Below are 21577 nucleotides of genomic sequence, written 5' to 3' on the forward strand. Positions count from 1 at the left end.
TATACAGTATAAAATGTGCTGTACATGTAATTGAGGCTTTCTGTCTTAAGGATACATGTCCATTAGTTTTATTTTACTAAACATTAAAAGATAGTCTATTCTGCTAGAAACATATTGCATAGTCTATAATCTATTTGGCTTTTGCTGTATTTGTGTATCACACCCAACTAAACAATTCACAAGTCTCCTATTTTCCTTTGTCCACAGTGATATGTTTTGTGTCAGGCTTCTGGGCAACAAGCATAGTGTGAAGTGATTGTGTCTCTGGTTTTCTAAATTTACACAGACATGTCAGAGGTCAAGTATTTGTATTTAACGAGGAATCCTACATCATGGATGCAATGGGTCTCTCAGCAATTGTTTCAAGTTGATAAGGACAATGTTAATAATTTAAAGAAGCAATCCATGCAAATTCTATGTGTGTTTTTTTTTTTAATAAATCCGTTCTGTAGTATTAGATAATACTTATTAAAAAAATTTTATTCAACTCTTTCTTTTTAATGAGTTTTAATATACTGAGTATCCTTTTATTTCTATAGCAGGTTTTAGTCGCCTCCCCTGCAGTGTAAGATCTTTGCAAAACGTTCTTGTTTGTGATAATGTGTTGCAAATATTCCCAGCAGTTTGAGCTAATGTTACCTTAGGAATGTAAGAATACATTGCAGCTGCTGAGTTACACTGACTGAAAGGTTGATTGGAACTGAAAGGCAGTCATTTAGTGAACCCTGGGAATCAGGATTTTGCTAATCAATCACCGGAGACCGAATCAATCGGCAGCTTAAGTAATTCATTTTCAATAAAGGTAATGAAAGGCTGCATGTATTAAAATTTTATATATATATATATATATATATATATATATATATATATATATATATATATATATATATATATATATAATCCATATATATATATATCCAAGCAGCAGGTTAAAATATATATATTATATACACAATAAACTATATATATATATATATATATATATATATATATATATATAGTTTATTGTGTATATAATATATATATTTTAACCTGCTGCTTGGATTGCATCTTTAAGGCCCCGCTCACTTATGTACGAGCGCGCGCGTTCGTCTCAGTATTGAAACTACCATATTTTAGATACAGTAGATGTTCTAGATTGGCAAAGGTCAACAAAATACACAGTGCATATTGCATTTTTAGTTCTTTTTTTCACGAGTCCATAACTAGGAAAAGAAAGAAATTCACAGACATTGAAAAACTGCAATGATCAGATTTAAGAAGTACTTTTTTTTTAATAAAATGTATTTTTGATTTACGACCATACAGTATTTGTGAGTCCCCATAATAAATGTTTATTGTTTATAATCAATATTTCTCAAAAGGCTATTCATATTTGTCATGCTGATATTTTATAATGTCCAACTAATGTAATATAAATGCATTGCAAATGTAATAAACAGAAAAGTACATTCCACATGATTTCTTTGAAAATCTTGTAATAGAAGTTTAATATACAGTACATAGTACCAAAAGGTCAGACAGCACTACAGGATTATACCCAATAAGTTATGTTAATATGTAAGGGTGCACAGGGTAAGAAGGACCCCCAAAGTCCAGGAAAATGTATATTAGGATAAATAGTATGGTCCCCAGCAATCAGTGAAAACACACACACAACATTGTTGTTGCTTATATTACGGTGTATCTTATTAGAAATAGATTTGTCTATAAAACAAGTTACACTCGCTCTGTTGAATTACAACCAAACACAAATAATATCTATGTACAGAACTCACAACAGGGATAGTGCAATAATACCCCAATGCTATCTAGAAAGGTGAACAATGTAAATAATACTTATCCGCTGGTTAATCATGCATGGAGGAATTGCTCAAAAAGCAAGAAATCCAGGGTTACTACAACCCCAATATTTCCTTGAGAGAATACAATAAAGGCATACCCCGCATTAACGTACGCAATGGGACCGGAGCATGTATGTAAAGTGAAAATGTACTTAAAGTGAAGCACTACCTTTTTCCCCACTTTTGATGCACGTACTGTACGGCAATCGTCATATACGTGCATAACTGATGTAAATAACACATTTGTAACAGGCTCTATAGTCTCCCCGCTTGTGCACAGCTTCGGTACAGGTAGGGAGCCGGTATTGCTGTTCAGGACGTGCTGACAGGCGCATGAGTGAGCTGCTGTTTGCCTATTGAGCGAAATGTACTTACTCGCGAGTGTACTTAAAGTGAGTGTCCTTAAAGCGGGGTATGCCTGTACTGAACACAGGGAGTAGTGGTATATTCAAATCCTCCCAAAAGAGGGTTATTGGTAATTAGTATCAAATGTGGCAATGTTTTGGGGACTTGCCCCTTCATCTGACACAAGGTAAATGTGATACTGTACTTCCCTCACTCTCATTACCAACTACTTGCTGTAATACAGAAAAAAACAGCAGTATTTCTTTACACACTGTTATTGGTTTCAGCTTCCTCATAAAGCTCTCTGCCGAGTCCCCTGTCTCTTCTGTTCAATCTAATACAAAGCAAAAATACAAATCTTATACAAAGCACGCTGCTGCGCTGCTGCGCCTGATTTCACTGAACAGTATCTGAACTGAACAGACACAGGACTCTGTAGAGAGCTATATGAGGAGGCTAATACCTATTATCGATTATTAAAAAAAATGGACCCTTGTTTTTTTTCTGTGCTATAGCCATTAGTTGATAATTAGTTTCTTAATAGCTGAATGTACATCTTATCAAGAAATATCCAAACCATTATGTCCTATGAGAACAAAAGTGTTATCTCTAACATTTTAGAAAAAATCCACTGCTACAGTATGTCCATAGAGAGCATACAAAAGGTTATTAAAGACAACCAGAAACAAATGTGTTTTTTATGGTTATCACAGATTGGACATTTATTATACAATACAAGGTTGATGGTATAATGTGAAGCGACAACTAAAACTAGTAGGCTAGTGATTACTGTCTGAATGATTTGTAATAGAGTGTGAGGACAAGCGACTGTGACAATTAATAACAGGTGTTAACACCTCCAATGCTGGTTATGTGCTTATCCCCACTTCCCCCCGGGTATGTACAGATATAGTTGGTCTGGAGGCATTTGATCTTGGCAAGTTACGATTTAATACAGAGTTAGACAGGACTAGTGGGCCAATATTTTCCATGCAATTTTACCATAATTTTCTTGTGCAATGCTTACAATGTGCACAGCCATATTTCAAAATGGGCCTCCGGCCTGAATAGCTTATAGGTGTGATTGTTGAAGCCTGAAGCAAAGGGAAAAAACTAACTTGCCCAAGATCACATGGAAAGCTGACTGTGGCGTTCAATACCTAATCAAAGATGTATTTATCATGATTCTACTTCTTCAACCTCCAAAGCTACTCCAGACCACTCAGTAGCGTAATAATAATGTGTGATGAGTTTGCCTCTCAGTGACATTCTTGTACTGAAGTTGTCCATCATTGAACTAATGGGTTAAAATAGATGGAAGTTGTCAGTAGAAACAGGAAAGACTTGATCTAAGACAGGGGTGTCAAACTCAGTCCTCGACGGCTACCAGAGCCCAGGTTTAGGGATATCCCTGCTTCAGCACAGGGGGCTCAATCAGTGGCTCAGTCATTTTGACTGAACCACCTGTGCTGAAGCAGGGATATCCTTAAAACCTGACCCCTTGGTAGCTCTTGAGGACTGAGTTTGACACCCCTGATCTAAGTGGTGTTTAAGCGATGATTATTAAATTAGTTTGACTTCAGATCATTTCCATTTTTGGTTTAACTAGTCACTGTGGGATGGTAACCAAGGCCCAGCCTTTCGGAATTGACACCTAGTGGAAAGTGAGTTAACCCTATTTTTTTTTTCTCTGCAGAGTGAAGAAACTAAAGGAGACGCTGGTTGCAGTGCAACAGCTGGATAAGAATATGAGCAGCCTGAGATCATGGCTGGCCCACATTGAATCTGAGTTGTCCAAGCCCATCGTGTACGAAACCAGCGATTCTGAGGAGATACAAAGGAAACTAAATGAGCAGCAGGTAAACCCCAAATAAGTAAGGTACAGGAGTAAAATCGTGAAACGGTTAATACCATTGACTCCACATCGTGGGAGGCCCAAGTGCACGAACGCACTTGGCCTTCAGTTCTCCAGCGTTGGATCTACTGGAAGCAAGTCAATGGCCCTTCTTGATACAGGTAAGGTACCATAGCAATTAAAATGGATGAGAGGAACTATGTAACACCAATATTAGAGGATTATTATTGCTCTCTATTAACTCCTTACATTCTGTTAGGACATCACTCCTCATTCCCCCCCATACATTTTCTCTAAACCTTTTAAGCGAGAGAAGGTGCCTTTAAATATCCTTGCTGCCTGCGATTGAATAACATGGTAAACAGAATCAGATTATAAGAAATGTCAGGTTCATAATGTAACTGCCCCCAAGGTATTGCCAATAAACGGCAAGAATAAGACAAACAGGGGATTCTGGGTAATGATATTGCAGTTATATATTCTCTCTGATACAGCCACAATCCTTAAAACTAAAATTGTTAATACGCTTCAAAGACTTTGAGAGTATTTGGAGACATTTAGAATAGTACTTGTAATTGGCCACTCTTTCATATTAAAGCTGCAGTTCAAGCTGTCGTTTAAAAAAAAAAAAAATGAATTCATATGTGCATCAATACAATCTACACACTGACAAGTGATTAGCTAAGTTGCGGATCGATCCGTTCTCCTGTAATCGATCGCTGAAATTCGGCTGGGGGTTTACTAAATGCATCTTGGGTAATCTTCTGCTGCACTGACAGACAAAGTTCTGTGGGGGAGATCATGTGACCAGGCAGGCACTGGATTCAATTGGTTCACTGCTAGAGAAGGCAGGGCTCAAAAGGGTGATGCTGTTTCAAAAGGGGAGGGGCATGAGACTTTGTATATGGTTGCTATTGGAACAAAAATGCCTGTTACATTAGAATACACTAAAAATGTTTTTAAAATTGTTTATTTTTATTTTTTTTAAATGCTAAAAGTATTTTCTCATAGTACAGAACTGATTTTTTTTTTTTTTTTAAACACACGTAGGATATTGCTTGAACTGCAGCTTTAATTGTTTATCTGAAAGTTCTTGTGGGTTGTGAATGTGCATGTGTTTTGTAACAATCCAGTAAAGGCTTTAGAAGAAAGTTGTTTCACTAATTCAATATACTGTGAAACGGCAGCTCAATGGAGGGAAGCCTCTGAGTTCTATCGAAGTGAGTTTAAGGCTACGACCCCAGTGCGCAGGACACGCCCGCGATGGAGCACCTCCCTGCGCTCTTCCCCACCAGCCGAGCGATCTGATGGACTTCAGATATCTCGCGACTGGGGGGCGTGGTAGGGAGGGGGGCGGCCATGACGTCACGTGGCTGGTTTGCCCTCATTGGCTGAACCGCCGCCGTGACGTGGCCAATGCCCGGCCACTGCACCAAAAGACAAAAATCTTGTCTTTTGGCAAAAGCGGTCGCACATCACGGCTTGTGCGCACACGCACACATGCCGACTGGGGCCTGCCCCATAGAGGGCTGTGCCTTGTGTGTAGCGCACTCCGCAGCAGCCGTAGCACGCGCTGCAGCAGCCCCTGGGGACCTAGCCTAACACTGAGGCCTCCCTGCCATGGAGAAACCACTTCAAAACATATTTAATACAGCCCTAAGTCTATCTTAAACCAAATCTTAGACAATTCGCTATTTGAATGTACTGTATTCATATTTTCGTGTCCTAATGCAGATTTGGCATTGGTTGTGATACCATTTAATGGACTTACCTGAGAGTTATTCTAAGAGGATATTGTACAAAGCTTTTAAAAACCTCACTGGTCTCTTTTTCAAAATGACCAACTAACAAAAAAAGATTGTTCAGTGTTATATTGAAAATTGGTTTACATCTCACACATGAACTATAATGAAAATATTGAACTTTTCTTTACAGATATTACCTGTATCATGATGGTATTGCAGTATAGGACATCGTATCAAAGATTTTCCTCAGGATGCACAATGTATCATGCTATAATGGCCAGTTACATGGTTTGACCTATGTATTTCTTCAGTTTACTCTTTAATTAAGACATACATGATGCGAGATATGTATTAAAACGATATAGGCTCTTAGTTACTACAGTAGGTGGTGTTATGCCATAAAACACCTTTTGTTGACAGAAGACACTTTACGAATCATTCACTTGAATTGCCTGTAAGGTGTCTATAGAAATGTTATAGCATAGCACTGCTTAGTAAATATTGGCCTTGGTACTGTACAGCCCAAGTTTCTGTTGACAAGTTACATTGAAGAACAGAGCCTGACAAGTGATAACATGTCACAAAAACATGTGGATGGTATTATAGACAAGAAATACCAGAAATATGGAGCGCAGCCTTCATTTTGGAGATTTTTACAGTGTGATGGAGAAACAAATACATGTTAAGACCAGCAGACCATACAACAAACAGCATGGAATTCATGATTTACCTTTATAACTTGAAATAAATATGTTTGCTTTTACTATATGTTATTTTATACAATACTCTTCCTTTAGATTGATAGTATCTGTGTATGTTGTGACCATTGCAAAGAGGTATAATTTAGCTTTTTTGAATGATCCTGGTATATTTGTTAACTGTAAACTTGTTAAACTATAAATTACAAATTAAACTAAAGTTGGCCATTGCTCAATGCCCACACTCTTGCACTACAGCAATAATGCCTCCTAACACAGCTGCATGCTTTAATCTGCATAACAAATAGGCAAGGTTGTTCCTATAGGTGTATGTAGGGTGTCCAAACTTTAAAGAGTTTCTCTCATTCCATGTGTATTAACATATCTTTAAATATTTAGAAATTGCATGTTGCCAGTTAGTCACTGAGTGACTTCTATTTCAGGAGCTGCAGAGAGATATAGAGAAGCATAGTACTGGCGTTGCATCGGTCCTTAATCTATGCGAAGTTCTTCTTCATGACTGTGATGCATGTGCCACTGATACGGAGTGTGACTCCATCCAGCAGGCTACACGCAGCCTAGACCGCAGGTGGAGGACCATCTGTGCAATGTCTATGGAGAGAAGGCTGAAGTAAGTTAACAGACGCCTAGGTCAGCTGATCATAGGGTGTATATACAGTATTCAAGGTTGGCTATACGTTTATAGATTGTAAGCTTCTTGGAGCAGCGCCCTCCACACCTACTATAACAATATATGACGTCACTGCACCCTGGTTGTGGCGCCTGCGAGTGGGACGGTGTTCAGGACAGTGGTGGCGGGAGATTTCCTCACTCTGCTTTGAGATACGGTCGTATACCAGACACTGCTGACATTGTGGTGTTGCAGCTGCAGCCTTCTAATATTATCAGTTTTGGGGTTGAGTGTTGGGGCATTATCTGACAGAGGCATTCTTAGGCGTATAGGTGTTTATCACTGCACTACTATCTATTGCCTGCACATACAGCGTGTGTATGTTGTTATACACCACACTCTTTATTATATTCACCTCTGCTGCGGCCGCAGCTTACGATATACCACGTGTATTCAGTTTGTAGGTATATACCTTAGCAGGGTTATACACTGTATTAGTAATTACCGCACCACCTTATATATATGGAATGATTTGTAGTGAGGCTAAGATTATTACAATACAGCTACTAAGCCGATTGATTTCACTACTAACTTTCCACCTGATACACCTCCCCTCAGGGGATAATTTTTATTCCTTTTTTAACTCACCTGTACATATTTACACTTGTTTCGGCGTGACTATCTGTCAACATTAAAGTTTTGTTATTTTCTGTTTTTATACAGACGGTCTGTCTGTTATTGTTGATATACCCTCATTGGGGTAGTGGGAATTTTGGTTGAAATTAATGGATATGCATCCTTGTTAATTATATTTGTGCATCATGAGTGCGTGCCAGTAGGGACCTGGGTGATTCTGTTCGCCATTTGTGTTTTCACCCTCACAGTTATCATGGAAGCCTTGATGTTAATGCATTAAAAAAAATAGAAAAAGTATAAAGATTTATAAATCATTGTTAAAAGCTGGAAAAAGGTAGGTGTTCCCAGAATTCAATAAAAGTAGTAAATTACATTTCAACAGTAAGTTGTATAAAAAAAATGAATTGTATTGAAAATGAAACAATTTAAGAATATATATACACAGACAGATACGGCATGAACACATATCTAGGAAAAATGATATACAAATACATGTAAGCCTAACAGGCATGTGGGGGAGGGGAATAGGACAAAGGGGAAACAACATGAGGAGGGGGGGGGAGGGAAAAACAAAGGGTAAACAAGAGCCAAAAAAGGGCAAATATAGGAAGTTAATGTGGTGGAAAAAGGGGGGCAACGTTTCAGTAGACAGGCTGGCAGCTGTTCAAGAAAGACTGACAAGTCTGCTCCTGTAACGTATGGCATTTGTGTTTTTCCAGTATATGAGGCAAAGCTTACTTGTGGTATTAGACTGACTATACCCATTAACTGTTTACTTAGCACTATACTTTCTGTATAGAGGGTTATTGTTATCATAGAAGCCTTATTTTGATCTCTCCTGTACAAGATTCATGCTATCTGGTTTGAATGGGGTGTTACCCTGTTACAGTGATTTCTATACTTGATAGAATCTATTAAGATCATTCTAGTGCAGTTTCCCTATTTTTATAGAGGGAGACCTTTGTGGGTTGGGTCAAAAGGAAGTACCACATGTCCCTCTTTAGAGGTGCTGTGGGAACGGGCCTGAGGAAGGGACATTGAGCCCCGAAATGTTGCCTCCCTTTTTCCACCACATTAAATTACTATATTTGCCCTTTTTTTGGCTCTTGTTTACCCTTTGTTTTTTTTCCCTAAACCCCCATCCACCCTTATGTTGTTTCCCCTTTGTCCCATTCCCCTCCCTCCCCCATGTGCCGATTAGGCTTACATGTATTTGTATATCAGTTTTCCTAGATATGTGTATTCCTGCCGTATCTGTCTGTGTATATATATTCTTAAATTGTTTCATTTTCAATACAATACATTTTTTTATACACCTCCCTTTTTTCCTGTATTAGTACTGGGAAGGCTCAGGGTCCCTCCCTTTGTTCCCTTGCACCTTACATACTTTATTTTTCCTTTTCTCTTTAGATCTGGAGTGCTGTCTGTAACGCCATACTTATTGTTAAAAGCTGTTTTTAAGCATTATAAACTGAGACTTATGGATTTGTTTTCATGCCATTGTGTCTTGCTAGAGCTGAACCACAATATTTTTAGCCTGAAAAAAAAAAACAAAGACGGTGTCGCAATGGTTTTCCAGCTTTCTGTTGGATCGCTGGAGTGTGGCATTTTACTCATCCTAAAATAATTTAACAAAGCTGCTTAAGACATGTAATTGTCTTAGGAATGATAAATATCTGATCAATTTAGAATATGTTAAACATATGTACAGTAAATGTTTTTTTTTTTAAACAATGAATAAATGAGGATTGGAGTTTTTAAACACTTAGACCCATCTGCCTTTTTTTTTTAATTATTAATATTTCATCTATGAATTCTATCTTTGCTGCTAGTTTACATTGTCCTATGTAGGACTTCACCTGATTGTGCTAGTTGCTGGCCCTCTGTGTGTGAAAAGTGCATCTTTCTGAAAGTAACAGTGGGTGAACAATGTGTTGCACGCATATGTCCTCCTCATTCATTGACCATGTGCCTGCAGTTCTAACATGTTTATAATGTTCTTTTGTTCCATTCTAAGTGTAAGACTTCTGCAGGGAAGCAACTGGTTTCAACCAGCAGTATGTGTTGAGCATTTATCAAGCATAAATGTCATGACCTGGCTAGCCTCCACTTTTTTTTTTTGCCACAGCTGTTGCTTGTAAATCATGCAGTAACAGACACCAAGACTTGGTCTTGGTCAGGTAAGGTGCTCCACTCATACAAACTAAGTAGCTTGGCAAAGGTAACAATGCTTTTCCATTTTACCTGTAGAATTGAAGAAACATGGAGGCTTTGGCAAAAGTTCCTGGACGACTTTTCACGGTTTGAAGATTGGCTTAAGATTTCTGAAAGGACAGCAGCCTTTCCTAGTTCTTCTGGTGTTCTTTACACCGTGGCTAAGGAGGAGCTGAAGAAATTTGAGGTGACCTTGTTGATTTGAAATGTTATGTCTTCAGATCTCATTATGGTGTTAGGCTGGTTTTAGTTTTTCTGACTAACTCATTGAGCCCATCCAGTTTCCCATTAAAATTACCTTCTATCTCATTGTCCTAAACAATTCATAATTCTCAGTAGAATCCTAGATTAACTTCTTTGTTGACATGGGGTTTGCAACACATTCAGTTGCTGAGTAAAACAAACATACAGATGTAGCAGATGTTATTGCATCTGTTGTCGCACGTTAAAGCACTAAATGGCGCATTGCGGTATGCAAATCACACACTTTGGCAACTCGCCCGTCCATTGAATTGTATTGCCGATCGCCCGGAAAAACTCGTGACTGTGGTAACACAAAATTCCACGTTAACAGGTGTAATAATGTCTACTACATCTGCACTTGGATAAATATATAAATATGTATGTAGACAAATATTTATTTTAGAACTTGATATATTCTCTTTCCGGGACCTATTTAAAGATGGAGTTTACAGTATTTTGTGCTAAAATATGTTTCATGCACATAAATCGTTATGTAGAAATAGAATAGCAAAGAAGAGAATAGAACCCTCCTTGTACTGCACTCAATACCTTGTTTGTAGTGCCATCACAGTTTACTGTCATCACAGTAAATCTGTATCAGCCTTGGTTGCTGCACTCTTAATTTTTCATATAAGAAGATAAATGCAACATAATGGTAGGTGCTGCAAAGTCACAAGTGGTGTGTCAGTGTAATGCCTGAACAGGATAACTTATGTTAAGATCGTAGTCACAGATTGTTTGCACTGAAATACAGTAGATGTGTTATTATTTCACAGCATGTGGAGTAAACCTGTATAAAGCACTCATAATGTTTTCAACCAGAAAAAAGAAAACACAGTTACAGGTAGAAACATAATGAGGCAGACTGAGAGAATATTATTGGGTTAACAACTAAAATGTTACACCATATTACGTACACAGTGTCAGTGCTATAGGCCTTCTGATCATGAACTCTCAGCCAGTTTCCATAAACAGCTGTAAAAGAATGGTATTTATTGCATTTTAAACTGTAAAACAGTTATCCAGCTAATCTTTGACTTTTGGCTGTTGGAACGCTTTTGCTTTCGCCATTCTTGAATGAGCTGTTTACCAAATAATTCATCATACGGTATATCATTTTTACCCACTGTGAATAATATTGGCCTTGCAGTATAAGAAAACAAGTGCACATTTGTGTCTTATTCATGTCACTCTCTCCTATCAGTCACTGTGAAATGAGTCACTGTAAAGTAGAAGGCATTACATAGACCACAGCTGTCTGTAATATCCACAGCTGTCTTTTAACTAAACAACTGTTCATCTCCCTTTCTGCCGTGAACAGTTGGCAGTGAAAATAGTAGCTCAGTTTCATACATTATTTCATGTTTAAAGTAGCAATGCTTTTTCTCTGCACGCATGTCCTACAGTATGTTGGTTAGTAAATGGGACAACCATAACGCACATTACAGTACATGATAAAAGTAGTGTGCATAGTACTGAACATCGAATTTACAGACATACCGATGTAGCAAGACCAAGTGTCTTCAGCGCCGCTTCCAGGCTTGATCGCAGCACAGAAGGATTAATGCTGCAGGGGGTCCCATTGAGAGGCATGGACCCCCTGCAGCTCAATCGTGGCAGAAACTGCCCCCGTTGCTCCTTTGTCCACCTCGCTGGGGACAGTAAGTCTTGCTACATCACCTGAAAAGCTTGCAATCTAAGGCCTGGGACATAGTAAGTCCAAGCTCGCTGAGGCGGGCTGAGCCGCACTGAGCAGATGCACTAACCCCCTGCATCTGTCATCAGCGCGGCTCTAGTTTCCCCCTCCGCATGCGTGCTGATGCGTGCGGAGGCTCAGAAACTTTGCCGAGACAGGCAAGTTTCAAATTTGCCGCTCGGGGAAGCAATGTGAGCGGTCACGTGACCGCTCACATCCAATGGGAGCGAGGGACTAGCCCCGCCTCCCGCTCCGCCTCCTGACACGCCTCCGCTCCGCCTCCACCCTGCCTCCAGAGTGCGCTCACTGCCTCGCCTGCAAGGACAGGAAAAAGCTCAATTTTCAGCAGGCGAGGCAGAGCAGGAGCGCGGCTGAACCCTCTATGTTCCAGGCCTAATGTGTGAGCTCATGAGACAAAGGATAACAGTGACTTATCTGAGGTCTCAAGAATCTGCCACTCAATCTGCAACCAGGTTCTTACATATCAACGGCCAATGCCTTACACATCCATACTGCAATTTTAGGAAGCTTTTCCTCTAAAAAGATGCTGCATATATGTAATATTATGTATTTCTACATAATTTTTAGAAATGTGTAAAGACTGTATCACATGCTCAACAGATAAGCTCATAGTTGCTGAGTAGATTGTGTGGCTTTTGTAACATTCTATTTGTTGCCACTTGTGTACGACAGAGCCATCTGTAGACTTTGGGTTGGACAGAGCAAAGAACAATTGTAGCCATTGTTTAAAATGTTGCTTTAGTTTTGAACCAAAATAGCAACAGCGTAATCAGTGTAAATAACCTATTTAAACAGACAAAAATCAGTTGTATGACTGTAGTAAACGTGGGAGCTACAGCACTGCAGAAATTGTGAAGTAAACATTAATATGTATGCTGCCCAATTCCTTCTGTTCCTTTTTTTATTTTGCCTATTTTATGCAAGATGATCCTATAATACAGTGCCAAGTATTATGTATCAGGCCCCTGCTATATTTAAAAAAAAAAAAATAAAAAAAAAAACCACTTCATTTATACTTTCTGTGGATCCGCGTTCTTTAACCTACTTTAAAATGTTATATTCCTAAAAAATTATGGAGCTTAAGTTCTTTAACTTAAGTTCTTTATGTGTGTCTAAATGTATGTTCAAGATTTGTCTATTGTACTAGTGACCGAGTCAAGGGTAAAAAACTTGTTAATTACTTTTTGGGGGGCAGATTATGTGACACTGGAAAAAGTGAGAAAGTTTAGTGCCCTCGGACGCAGAACTTGTTTAGATGTAATTTCTCCCGGACTCCTTATTGCTCTGTATAACTACTCCTCCAGTCAGTCACTCATGCATACGTGACAAACCATGGGTGTGACGTATTGATACAACCGCCATTTTGACACTTGACCAGTACTGCCTCTTTTCTATTTTACCACTGGTATGGAACAAATAACATAGGACTGGTGTCTTTCTACGTAAACACCAATCACCTAACGAATAGATGTTGGCTTTTTATGTCACATACAGACAGCATTGTTTCCTTTTTTTGTTAACCCTTTAATGAAAGCAGAACTCAAATTGAAAGTAAAGCTTTATGTTTTGGTGCCTTTGATAAAGGTGAAATGCTTAAAAGATGTGATAGGCATTAGATATTGATATCACCCTCACTGTAATTTAATTTATTATAACCGAGAACATGTTTCACAGGTCAGGAAACATCCCTCTAAGCTGTGGAAACTTTGTAATTTCCTAATAAAAAGTTAATATTTCACATTTAATGGTACAACATAGTAAGGCATTTTCGTCTAATATTTAACGTTTTGTTTTGTTCAGTTGGTCTTATCCTTTGTAATAGTTATTACATGTAGTGTGCAGTTCTCATTGACTCAACATATACTGTATGATTCTAGGCTTTCCAAAGACAAGTTCACGAAAGCTTAACTCAGCTGGAGCTTATTAACAAACAGTATCGTCGTTTGGCTCGGGAGAACCGCACTGACTCTGCTTGTAAGCTAAAGCAGATGGTCCATGAAGGGAACCAACGGTGGGACAATTTGCAGAGGCGAGTCACTTCTATTCTGCGGAGGCTGAAGGTTTGTTTCTAATAATTCACACCATCCTATTTGCCATGTAACTGGATCAATGCATGGCTCTCTGAGTCTGGCACAGATCAGTTCTAACCAAAAGACCAGTGTTTGGAAACCACTGCTGTGTTTTCAATGGTTTCTTGTTTTTTTCTATACTTTTCAGCATTTTATTGGCCAGCGCGAAGAATTTGAGACTGCTCGAGATAGCATCTTGGTATGGCTCACAGAGATGGACCTGCAGCTTACAAATATTGAACATTTCTCTGAATGTGATGTACAAGCAAAAATAAAACAGCTTAAGGTAATTAAAGCAATCTAACTAAGAAAAAGAGGGGTTTAAGATGTTGTATATCTTGATTTTAGCAAATATTTCCGTTTTGAGGGAATGCTACAATGTCTTAATGCAGGAAAATGTAAATATTTCTTTTGTAGAGGCTTTTTGGTTATAATTACATGTAATTAGGTATTTGTGGTATGCAGTTTAGAAGGAAGAGCACATGGCCTAATTATAATGCCATGTAATACTGCACACAAATAAGCAAAATAAATATAAGATACTGATACCGGTGCTCTATAACTCAATGAGGGAAAGCCCGCTGCAATCCAAGTACAGGATACACAAAAACGGAAGAGTAGAGGTTCTTGGTTTTATAAATGCCATAATTTATTGAAGCCAAATAACGTGTCCAATGTTTCGGCTTGCATAGCAGCCTTTGTCAAAGATGCCACTTTTTGACAAAGGCTGCTGTGACAGCCAAAACATTGGACACTTTATTTGGCTTCAATACATTTTTGCATTTATAAAATCCTGGTGAGTGTTAGGACCTGCTAACGGTCATGCCTTGTAAGTGGCAGCAGGCTTAAGACGCTTTGGCCAAAGGGTTAAACTAAATGACCCTTTTACAAGAGATATACAGGTATTGCACTGTATATTTTTGTCACATTGGAAGTAGCTTTGGGCATCTTTGTTTGTTTTTGTTGTATACATTTAGCCACGCCCACTAGCACTCCTTTTGACACTTATATGCATATATATTATGTGGTAATGGTTGGGTTTCTCAGAGCTTGTTGGGAATCTGTGTACTTGTACTTCTGTGCACACATAAAATATACAAATATTATTTGGAAATTATTTTGTCGTGGTAGAAGGTGAAATGAGAGGAGTGGGAATTGGTTATATTTACAGGATCTGTATCAAGCTTACAAATGACATTGCAGTTATTGATAATAGTGAAACATTTGGTGAGGGGTTAAATAGAGCTATATATCTGAAGTTTGATCATTGTCTTTATCAAATAAGAGTCTTGGTATAGAAGTTTGTTCAGAGTAGGAGAAGGGTCATCCCTGCTCTACCTTAATATTCATCAACGTATAAAAGAAATGGCGGTGCAGGGGGGAGACCAAATATATTTGCAAAAAAGTGATCAAGAGATGATCACCAAAAAGATACCCGCTTTGTTGCACTCAGCCTAGTTGCCTGTGTTTCTTATAGCTCAACAGTAGGTGTCCCAGACTTGCATTTGTATTGCAAACACCAAGGAGGTAAGTACAAAAGAAAAAATAATAAAGTTTTATTAAACTCATCTATCAAAAAAAAAATACATATACACTCTAATAAAATGTTAAAACCAATGCCTCTATTGTCTACACAGTAACTACCAAATGTTGCATATAAATCAAATAGCACTTGTGCCAAATAATCATTAATATCAAGTTTCCTCCGTGAGATAGTATATATGCAAAGGTTTGGAAGGTGAAAACACCCTAATCATGGGTTGTAGCATAAAAGTATATATCTCAGTAGTCATTTTTTTGATCCCACATGAGTGTTAGCTTTCTTGTACCAGAATAGAGTCATATGTGGGAGGGTGTTAGTCAGGCATTATACACCAAATTAAAATGGTTATGTCTCGTTGGCAAGGCCACATATTCTCACATGTATATATGTGTGTATAGCAGCATTTATGTTGTAGTGTAGGATTGGAAGCTAGATAGACGGGCCGCCCCTAAGGTCAATACGGCCCTACTAAGAATTACATTATTTAGTTCTCACTATCAACAGGATAATCAAAGGGTCATTTGGAATTAATCCTAGGCTATATGAATGGTGAAAAAATAAAATAAACTACTGAGATATATACTTTTATGCTATAACCCATGATTAGGGTGTTTTCACCTCCCAAACCTTTGCATATATACTATCTCACGGAGGAAACTTGATATTAATGATTATTTGGCACAAGTGCTATTTGATTTATATGCAACATTTGGTAGTTACTGTGTAGACAATAGAGGCATTGGTTTTAACATTTTATTAGAGTGTATATGTATTTTTTTTCGATAGATGAGTTTAATAAAACTTTATTATTTTTTCTTTTGTACTTACCTCCTTGGTGTTTGCAATACAAATGCAAGTCTGGGACACCTACTGTTGAGCTATAAGAAACACAGGCAATTAGGCTGAGTGCAACAAAGCGGGTATCTTTTTGGTGATCATCTCTTGATCACTTTTTTGCAAATATAGAAGTTTGTTACATGTATTGGCTCATGCAGAATAAAATACTCAAGCCCATATTAACTAAGCAGTGCTATCACATGACACCGTCTGACACTGGAATGTGTCTTAGTAGTAGCATTGCTTAATAAATATATTTATTTAAGGTGTGGTTAAATATGAATCGGAATGTGTGCATGAAGGCATGTCTTTCAGGAGCTTGATAAATAGAATCAAAGTGGTACAATTCTAAGGCAAGAAACTGCACCATACTGTATGTATCAAAGGAAAAAATCCAATGCATATCAGCAGATTTTTTTTCTTTAATACATGTGGAGAAAAGTTTTTGCTCCAGAACTGCACCACCTTGATACATATACTCCTAGTTAAAAATGTCACAGTAGGTACAAATTTGGATGCACTTACAGTGATCTTTTCCTTAACCACTTGAATGACAGTTGATGTGAGGTTTTGACCCTATCGGGATATCATGAGCAAGAAAAGACAGAAAAGCCCAATGCTACATCCAATTTGACAAAATATATAGTAATTAGTATTTAGTTAAATACTTCAATAATAATATTCTCATGAATAAGGGCCATTTAGTTAAACCCTCGGCCAAGGCGTTATAAGCCCTCAAGCCAACGTCAAGGCATAACCAAATTTGCAGGTCCTAACACTAAACTGTGAACCTTCTCTTTACCTCTGTAGGAGAGAGAATAACCGCAGTGGGTCTTGTCCTTACAGCAAAATGAAAAATCTTTCTAAATTATATTTGTTGTATACATTTAGCCACGCTCAGTAGCATTCCTTTTGGCATAAATATATATATTTATGAAGTGGTGGGTGTTAGGGTTCTGAGCTTGCTGGGAATGTATGTTTGTTAATACCATGAGCAAGTACAGGTTCGTTCCTTATTACATGAACCATTTTGTTTTCCTTCCACAGGCCTTCCAGCAGGAGATTTCCTTAAACAACAATAAGATCGATCACATTATTGCCCAGGGAGAGCAACTAATAGAAAAGAGTGAATCTCTGGATGCAGCCGTCATTGAAGAAGAGCTGGATGAGCTTCGGCGATACTGTCTGGAGGTCTTTGGACGTGTGGAACGTTACTACAAGAAGCTCATCCGCCTTCCAGTATGTGATACATTTACTTATTTCACATTTTTAGAGCTACCGCCTGGAGATTTAAAGGTGCAATCTCCTCTGCTATTTATGAAAACATGTTTTTCCTGGACTTCTGACAGGGCATCCCTCCACATACTGTACCTGTGAATTAACTTCCATGTACCTTTATAGCAAATAAAAATATCACTTGTGAGCACATTCACATGTCCCAGACAAGTCTGCAACCCTGCCTCTCCCCATTATCTCTTAGCATACAATGCTTCCACTTCAGCCAAGGATTCTGGGTAATGACATGCAAATGAGCACAGTCTGTCGCCTTTTACTTCTTGTCCATAAAAATCTCTTCTGCCTGTGATAGGACAACATGGCAGAATAGAATCAATGAAAGCTGAACTTCCCGTCTAATAAAAAATCACTGGCGTCACTTGTGAGGAAGTGCCTGTAAAGAGTGAGAATGAAGGTTGGAAACCAAGTGTCTCCTACATACAATAAACGGAAGTGAATGAAGAATTTTTTTTTAGATTTTTCTACTTTAAAGGATATGTGGCAAGCTGTATATTACCTACTAATGATGCACTATATCGCGTTATATCGCAAAATATCACAGAGTTTCAATAGGATTTATTGGCATTGATGATGTAGAATATTACAACATATCCCACCATGACTCGCCAACAGGCACAATAACCGTTGCTACACCTGTTAGCACTCGTAATTTTTCACCCTTTATTTCGTGCCATTGCATATTTAACGTGTTTAAGCCCAAAACAGATAGGAGCACAAATGAAATATGCCAGGTTACGGTGTTATCCCCAGTGTTTTAGGAAACAAGAGGCTTCAGCTCCTCAAAATATGTTATAAATGATACAGGCAGTGGTGGCATTAATAGCAATCAATATGGTGTATTTGTTTTATTACAACCTGACTTTCTGAGTGCATAATCCTGATGCTTCTTGTTATGAAATTATCCAGTGCTGATTTGAATCCCTGCTGATTGACATTTAAAGAGCCATATTTGAGCTGGTAGTAACCTTGTCTTAGGGAGAAATGTGTGTATTAGACCCTACTGTGCAAAAACATGTATTAAATATTAAACAGCCACTACAAGAAAGGGGTACAGATGTAGCAAGACTTACTGTCCCCAGAGCAGACAAACAAGCAAAGATCCGTGGCGCTGGGGACAGTGTCTGCCACGACCACACTATGGGGGAGGTCTATGCTTCCGGATCGGACCCCCTGCAGCGTTAATCAATCTGGGCCCTGATCAGGGGATCGCGGACGATGGCGGTCTCAGCAGTGGCACCTCGCACAGTAAGTCTAGCTACATCTGTACATACTGTAGTGGTGCTACACTTTGATAAAACAATGGAAGCTCAGGGCTCTATTTACTCATGTCTCCTGGCTGCAAAACTGTACATCAATACATCACCGTATTTATCAAACGAAATAAATCCCATTCAAAGCATTTGGAGTTGTTCCTTTGATACATGTGGTTCAATTGTTCTGCTCTGGTTTTGCCCCACGTTGCCAGAAAGGAGAATTTAGTTTAAAAAAAATAATAATGTACAGTATCTCCTGGTTGCCTAACTTCACCAACTTTATCAAAGCAAACAATCCCATTTATCCTACAAGACCTTTTTCTTTAATAAATCTGAAACACTTTTCATTGCTCCTTTTTACTGCAGTTTTGCAGCTAGAAGACATTGGTACATGGGGCCTATGTACTAAGATCATATTTGATTTTTGTGGTGCATCAACATTTTGGTGCTAAAAAGTTTTTCAAATCTTCATAAAATGTGCGTTGTATGTATGAAGGCATCATGTATATGATTCATAACCCGTTTGAAATGCATTTTTACACATTGTGTTATGTTGAATACCTGTTTAATACAATTTAAAAGAACACATAATTATGCGTTTTTTTTTTAATTTAGAACTAGTATTAGTAAATATAAATTGTTACTGTACTATTATTTATAATTGCCATACGGTGAAAATAATACATTTTGTTAACCTACAGTATATAATGATATGTCCGTGTTGTATCAAATCCATTTTTGGGTTGATACATATCAACTTTATTCTGTGCTAAAACTATTTAACAGTTTTTTTTAGGGTTCATGCTAAGTTGAACGTGGCAGACAATTTTGATGCACTTTCTCGTTGTGTTGGGCGCACAGAAACTTTTATTTTTTTAATACATTCATTAACATCTGTAGGTCTAGCGCAGTCCATTTCTGTGTGGCCAAAACATGAAAAAAAAGTAATTTTTTCAGATTAGAGTCGCACACAAGCGCAGCGCACACAAGCGCAGTTCAAAATAAGATTTCCATGCACCAAAATTGCATGAAAAAACAGATGTTTGTGACGCTTAATACATAAACCCCAGAGTCCCCAATTTATTTAATGCATAAGCCTATCTATAGTATTTAGATTTCATTGGGCCACACTATGGGCGTGAGAAGTAACTAAAATAAACTGTGTTGATCTTCACTTTTGACTGCAGACATATTACATATTGCAGTTTAATGAATAACCCTGATTGCTTTATATTTGCTATGTATTGAATGCTTTCTGTTTTAAACGCTGAGCTATATTGACATATAACCCCTTTTCTTCTCACTGCTGATTTTACCTAGCTGACTGATGATGAGCACGACTTCTCTGACCGAGAGGTTGATCTAGATGAAACAGATCTGTCTGATATGCACTGGCACACTAAGACCACCGGGGGTGTTCTTTCACCTCTGCCCTCCTCCAATCACTCACTGTCACTATTGGTGCCCTTGAGGAGTGAAAGATCAGGTCGAGATACCCCTGCAAGCGTGGATTCAATCCCGTTAGAATGGGACCACGACTACGACCTCAGTCGAGACCTTGAGACAGCTGTTTCGCAAGCACTACACTCAGATGGAGAAGAAGAACAAGAAGAGAAAAATTACTTCCGGCAAGGTGCAGCTGGCATAGCTGGTAATATATCTTCTGTACTTCTTGGTTAAAAAAAAAAAAGAGAAAAGATTGAGTAGTCACAGGCATTGTCTCTTTTTAAAGCACTACTGCACCGACACACTTTATTCGAGCAAATACCCAGTATGTACCTGGCAGATACCTGGAATGCGCCGCTCCTCACCTCTGACAAGCCCCGTTGCGTTTGCCTTCCCAGCCTGGGTTCATGCCTGGCTGACGGGCGGCTGATCTGTTAAATGATAATGATTAGGATTTAATAGGCTGCAATGCTTCGCATGTCTACCAGATGGCATAAATTTATGAATAGTAATGCAGTATATATATATACTGTGCAGTATTGCAGCCAACGGGAATAAAATGCTTCAATCCCTGCCTTGAAAATACCTCAATGCACTCGGGCAGAAAACAGTCACAAACCTCAATACACCCGGGTATACCCGAATTCGTGGGACTAGCCGAGCTCGAATAAAGTGTGTCGCCAGTGTATTACTGGAAATAATATACTGGTTTTCCTAGGTATAGTAAGCGTTTATATATTTGACATATAGCTTATATTTGCACTTAATAAAATAATAACTTTATTTCATGTTGCACTTTTTGCTTGAGGCACAGGGAGATAACGTGACATGCACAAGGTCACAAGGAGCTGACACCGGGATTGGAACCCGATTCAATCTCAGTGTCATTGTTAACAGAGTTTGTTTCTTTACTCACTGAGCCACTGCTTCCCATTTTGGAAGCTGTATTGTTAACGTTTGATTTATGTTGTACTTTACTACTAATATATTTTGGGGCTATATATAAAAGTCTGCCAGCTGCAACACTTGTGCAAAAAAGAAAAACCATGTCATCACCCTAGTGTGTCTTATGGTAATCTTTTACTTTTTTTTTTTTTTTAACTTGAATAAATCTGATGTCTTTTGTTTCCTCCAGTTTTGCCCCACTTTTGCAGACGGAAGACTTTGATAAATACAGTAGTCACCTTCATACAATTACCAGAACT

General features: G+C 38.3%; 1 protein-coding gene across 17 annotated transcripts in view; it reads left to right on the forward strand.

Moving 5' to 3' along the window:
- Positions 1-21577, forward strand: part of SYNE1 (spectrin repeat containing nuclear envelope protein 1) — a 603546-nt gene that overhangs the window by 546870 nt on the left and 35099 nt on the right. For all 17 annotated transcript variants that reach the window (XM_075596504.1, XM_075596505.1, XM_075596506.1 and 14 more), the window contains 7 exons: positions 3886-4048; positions 6931-7118; positions 10005-10155; positions 13806-13988; positions 14146-14283; positions 17425-17616; positions 20247-20577. In XM_075596504.1, coding sequence (XP_075452619.1) covers positions 3886-4048; positions 6931-7118; positions 10005-10155; positions 13806-13988; positions 14146-14283; positions 17425-17616; positions 20247-20577 — 1346 coding nt within the window. The remainder of the gene's footprint in view (positions 1-3885; positions 4049-6930; positions 7119-10004; positions 10156-13805; positions 13989-14145; positions 14284-17424; positions 17617-20246; positions 20578-21577) is intronic.

Source organism: Ascaphus truei, chromosome 4 (genome assembly GCF_040206685.1).
Source record: "Ascaphus truei isolate aAscTru1 chromosome 4, aAscTru1.hap1, whole genome shotgun sequence".
In the NCBI taxonomy this organism is placed as follows: domain Eukaryota; kingdom Metazoa; phylum Chordata; class Amphibia; order Anura; family Ascaphidae; genus Ascaphus; species Ascaphus truei.